Source organism: Alosa sapidissima, chromosome 13 (genome assembly GCF_018492685.1).
Source record: "Alosa sapidissima isolate fAloSap1 chromosome 13, fAloSap1.pri, whole genome shotgun sequence".
Classification (NCBI taxonomy): domain Eukaryota; kingdom Metazoa; phylum Chordata; class Actinopteri; order Clupeiformes; family Clupeidae; genus Alosa; species Alosa sapidissima.
Genome location: NC_055969.1, coordinates 6909177 through 6914176, shown reverse-complemented (window position 1 = coordinate 6914176; position 5000 = coordinate 6909177). Strand labels below are relative to the sequence as shown.

The following is a 5000-nucleotide window of genomic DNA, read 5'->3' as shown; positions in this document are numbered from 1 at the left end:
CTCTTCCGGGGCATCAACCTGTCCGACGGAAAGTGAGTCGCTCACACACACACACACACACACACACACACACACACACACACACACACACACACACACACACACGCACACACACACGCACACACACACGCACACACACACACACACACACACACACACACGCACACACACGTGACGCACACAAAGAGACAAACACACACATATGCAGAAGCACTCTTCAGGGACATAAAGCTCTGATGGCAAGTGAGTCTCTCTGTCACATACACAAGACAGGTACCTTTGCAGCTTGTGGCATAACCAGAAACAATGTTTCAGAGCACCAATATTTGTCTTGCATTTAAACTAACCTCAGTCTCTATTACTTTGGTAATATTGCAAAATGATCTAGCATATCTTCATATATCTTGCCTCATTGATTATGACAGAAAGGTCCTTCTCCCATTCCCCTATAAACCCCTGCAGTGCTACAGGTGGAGTAGCACACATAGCCTCATAGAATAGACTAATAGATATCCTCCCAACTATTCCATATTTCTCAACCAAGTAAGAGTCTCTCTCTCACACTTACTGTAGATTCTTGCACTCTCAAATGAAAATGAAAAACACACAGACCTACAGAGGGAGAGAAAGAGAGAGAGAGAGAGAGAGAGAGAGAGAGAGAGAGAGAGATAGAGAGAGAGAGGAAGTGACCTCAATGCTCTGTGATCATTCTGCCCACACTGTGCAAATATAGAATACTGTAGGTTAAAATCATATGCATATATAATGAATGGCTCCATAGACACAGTCATAGCTGCAGGTGCTTGATACCTCTGCTTTGATGAGCTTCACTGCTCACTAATTTACTGTGACTTGTCTGTGGTGACAGCTGGTCAGGTGTTCAGTGTAAACATCCACACTCTATTATTATCATCTTAAAGGGACTTCATGTCTGTACATAATTCGGTGTTATAGACCACATAACAGACGTTAACAGTGCAGCTAAACAGATAGCCTCAAACAGGTCCTTAGAGTCATGTCAGTTAATCTAAAGGTACGACACTCTAAATATATTAACACCCAACCACTTGCAGCATATGCAATCCACACTGTGGACTGTGATGGCTAAATAAAGTATTTTGAGAGTTGTGTTGCTTTAAAAGGCCCCAGCAATAAATATGTCATCTGTTAAGTAAACATTTTGCTTGGACACAAGCTGCAAATAAAGACGTTTGAGTAAAATGGGACTTGTCTGTTCATCCCACTGATAGCAGCAGTTTTAGAGTTTTATCATCGTTTCTTTCTCTTGGGAACTGAACCGCAGGAAGTATCCCATCATGCTTATGGCAGCGCTGGCATCCCACAGCGCAGCATGGCGTCCCGTGTCTCATTAATCTACCAAACGTTCTGGACAAGCCTCAGCAGAGCAGATGTAGTGGCTGTCACATCAATAGCACTCATGCTGTGGATACCTCAAACAAACCCCCAGAGAATCCTGGAAGAGCTTAAAGTACCTACCTTTGCTTGACTGTTCAATCTGATAATTTCTTCCTCATTCCTCGTGGTGTTCCTCAAGATGATAGTAGAACATCTCTGAAATACTGAAAGCACACACATTTACAGTACTAGAGGGTTGTACTACCTTACACAGAAGAACAATACACATACTGTGTATCCCGTCTGATCCTGTACAATATCTTACAATGTTATGTAGTCTCGGATGTGTTATAGCATATCTTTCTTGACCTGGAAGCAGTCATGAGTGGCACCTTTAACCCTTCCTGGTTCCCCTTTGTCCTGCAGGTGGCACCGTGTTGCAATCAGCGTGCACCAGCAGACCATTACGCTCATCCTGGACTGTAAGAAGAAGTTGGTACGCACCCTGTCGCGCTCGGCGCACCCCATCATCGACACCAAGGGTATTGTGGTATTTGGCACACGTATCCTGGATGAGGAGGTCTTTGAGGTGAGTTCTTTAAAAGCTTGTTTGTTTGTGTGTGTGTGTAGGTGGGGTGGGAGGGATAGTTGGGGATGAGATCATCAATGTGTTATTGATTATTGATCACTTGGCAATAGCTTACATGAGTAGTTGATTGAAAGTTCCCACCTTGCTACGACTTGCAACGTGTAGTTGATACCACGTGTGTAGGTGGGAAACGTATTAGCGCCTTGTTGAAATAACATAGTCCTGAAGCCAATGTTGACAGCTCTTAGCTTACCACGGCTGAACAGCATTGAATATGTAGTTGGTGTCACATATATAAGGTAGGTGAGAAAAGAATTAGCAGCTTGTTGAAATGACTTAGCACTAAAGCTAGAAGAGCAGAGCAGGTTTATGGTGGAGCGGAGGGGTTCAATGCTGTTGTTAGGAAGGTCTTGCTAATGCAGTCTTAAAAGTTGGTTAATAGTTCTGAGTACAACACTATGGTTCCACTAGGAAAACAAGCAACTACACAACTCTGACCAATCACAGTTCTTCTGGGCCTTTTTGGTTCCTTATTCCCTGGGTAAGAATGATTATGGATGTCCACACATCATATGGGATTTTGAATCTATGTGTGTCAGACTGCCCCTCTTGTCCCCTTAGAGAAATACACAATGTGTCCTCGCGGATCTTCATTTGATGGCTACTTGCCTGTTGTGTTGTGTGCGCACACTGGTAATCCGTGGTGGCATTAGAGGATTACTCTGATAATGAAAGCCAGATGCTGAACTGGCTGAGATGTGTCTTCGACGGCCAGTTGACTGGTCACATCCCACAATAGCGTGCAACTCCGCCTGATGGTTCAGCTCCGGGTTAAGGTAGCCTCATAGAGGCTGTTAATGTTCAAGGTTATACTAAGCCTAAGGTGTGGTCTAAAGGCATGTTCGGGGATTATCTATGTTAGGTTTGTTGGTAATTTAGAGTAAAGAGTTACTTGCCCCATTTTGTGTTCTGTGTTTACTTTGAAAGTGCATCTCAGTCACTCTGTAGCTGGTTTGTTTGCTCTTGGCTTTGGGTTCATTGTTTGGCCTCGCCAAAAGACTGGCAGAGGGGATTGTGAGGTTTGCAGAAGTTTAGGTGTGTTTAAAGTTGTGGAATGGTTTTGGAGATTGATTCAACATCTTTTATAGTGTGGAGCTCTCTGGGTTGTTTTTAGGCTTTTTAGGTGTTTAACGGGGGAGTTGCTGTGAGTTATTGGCCCCCTAGTGATGTTTAGGGTCACCAGTAAATTCTTTGCAGTTGACATCACGGACAAAAGCTTCATTAACTGTGTTGTGCTTCTGTCCACTCCTGTGTTCTGCAGTTCACCACAAAAACACATTTACCACCAATTACCGACGCATATTGGTTCCTGTCACATACATTCACAGTAATATACCCACACCAACACGCACACACACACACACACACACACACACACACACACACACACACACACACACACACACACACACACACACACACACACACACACAAACACACACACACACACATTAAAGGTGGGAACAGCAGCCATTTCATGGCAGTGTGCTTTAGTTGTGTGTGTGTGTGTGTGTGTGTGTGTGTGTGAGAGAGAGAGAGAGAGAGAGAAAGAAAATACCTGAAATGTGTGTGAGAGGAAACTGTCCTACTGATTTTTCCACAGGCCTTGTGAGCGGTGCGTGCGACGTCTGGTCCCCATCTCCCATGATTCCCCTCTCCTCTCCTCCGCAGCCAGCCGGCTCAGCAGGCTCGGGAGTAGTGACTGCAAAAATAAAAAGCATATTTTATTTCAGCGTCTGGCCGCATAATTTAACTCTGCCCGGAGAGTTTCGCAAGTTTCCAGTTGATCTGCTAAGACAAACAAACCGTGCTAGAGAGAGAGAGAGAGAGAGAGAGAGAGAGAGAGAGAGAGAGATGGAAGGTTCCCTCCAGTATCATTTGTTGGCAACTCAGAGATAGGTGGCATTACAAGACATATTCTTTTTGTTATGAAAGAGACATACCTCTTTCATTCAAGAAAAACACACCACACACACACACACACACACACACACACAGTTTGCAGGAATCTCCCTTCCTTAGGGAGCGCTTGTGTGTGATAAGAAAAATAAACGGCTTTGAATTGTCTTACCACAAACTATGTACAGTAGTTGATCTACCACAGAGAATCCTTCACTCACACACACACACACGTGCGTGCACACACACACACACACACACACACACACACACACACACACACACACACACACACACACACACACATAAAATATATCTACCAGTGATTGTCCAAAAGTCAGCGGTTTCTCCAAAGGAGACGGTTATTTGTGATTTGTGGGAGAGTGTGTGTTGATGATCCAAGCTCCATTGTTAAAGTGTTGATGTACAGTTGGACCAAGGTGTTAGAGGAATGTTATTGCATGGTTGCCACAGTGAGCCCTGTGGTTTGGCGGTGTGTTATTATATTGCTACTGCTGTAGTGGGTTCCTTACCACCACCTGTGTCTGTGTGTGTCTGTGTGTGTGTAAAGGTTTGTGTCTGTGGTTGTTTTTGTGTCTGTCTGTGTGTGTGTGTGTGTGTGTGTGTGTGTGTGTGCGTGTGTGTCTGATACCGGTTTACTATTTGGACAAGCTACCGAAGTGTTTATGGATATTCCAATAAAATGTATGCCCATCATTGTAATGGTGTGTGTGTGTGTATGTGTGTGTGTGTGTGTGTGTGTGTGTGTGTGTGTCCGTTAGTTTCCCAGTGCTTGGGCCAAGAAACACTCAAATTAATTTGAGGTCATTCTGGACCGGAAACAACATTAAGGCAATGAATGACTGTGACCTCAGTGATCATACACTGAACACACACACACACACACACACACACACACACACACACACACACACACACACACACACACACACAATGTGTGAGGGTTTGTAGATGTACAGTCCCTCTGTCTTGATGAAACTTGGACTCTCTGTGTTTGCAGGATGTTCTGTAATCTGCACAACTGTGTGTCTGAGAGGGGAGAGGGGGTGGTGTGTGAGCAGCTGTGGGCCTGCTG

At 44.5% G+C, this 5000-nt stretch overlaps 1 protein-coding gene across 2 annotated transcripts in view; it reads left to right on the top strand.

Moving 5' to 3' along the window:
* Positions 1-5000, top strand: part of col5a1 (procollagen, type V, alpha 1) — an 87649-nt gene that overhangs the window by 30321 nt on the left and 52328 nt on the right. For both annotated transcript variants that reach the window (XM_042059111.1, XM_042059110.1), the window contains exons 3-4: positions 1-32; positions 1783-1945. The exon at positions 1-32 is cut by the window's left edge and continues 182 nt beyond it. In XM_042059111.1, coding sequence (XP_041915045.1) covers positions 1-32; positions 1783-1945 — 195 coding nt within the window. The remainder of the gene's footprint in view (positions 33-1782; positions 1946-5000) is intronic.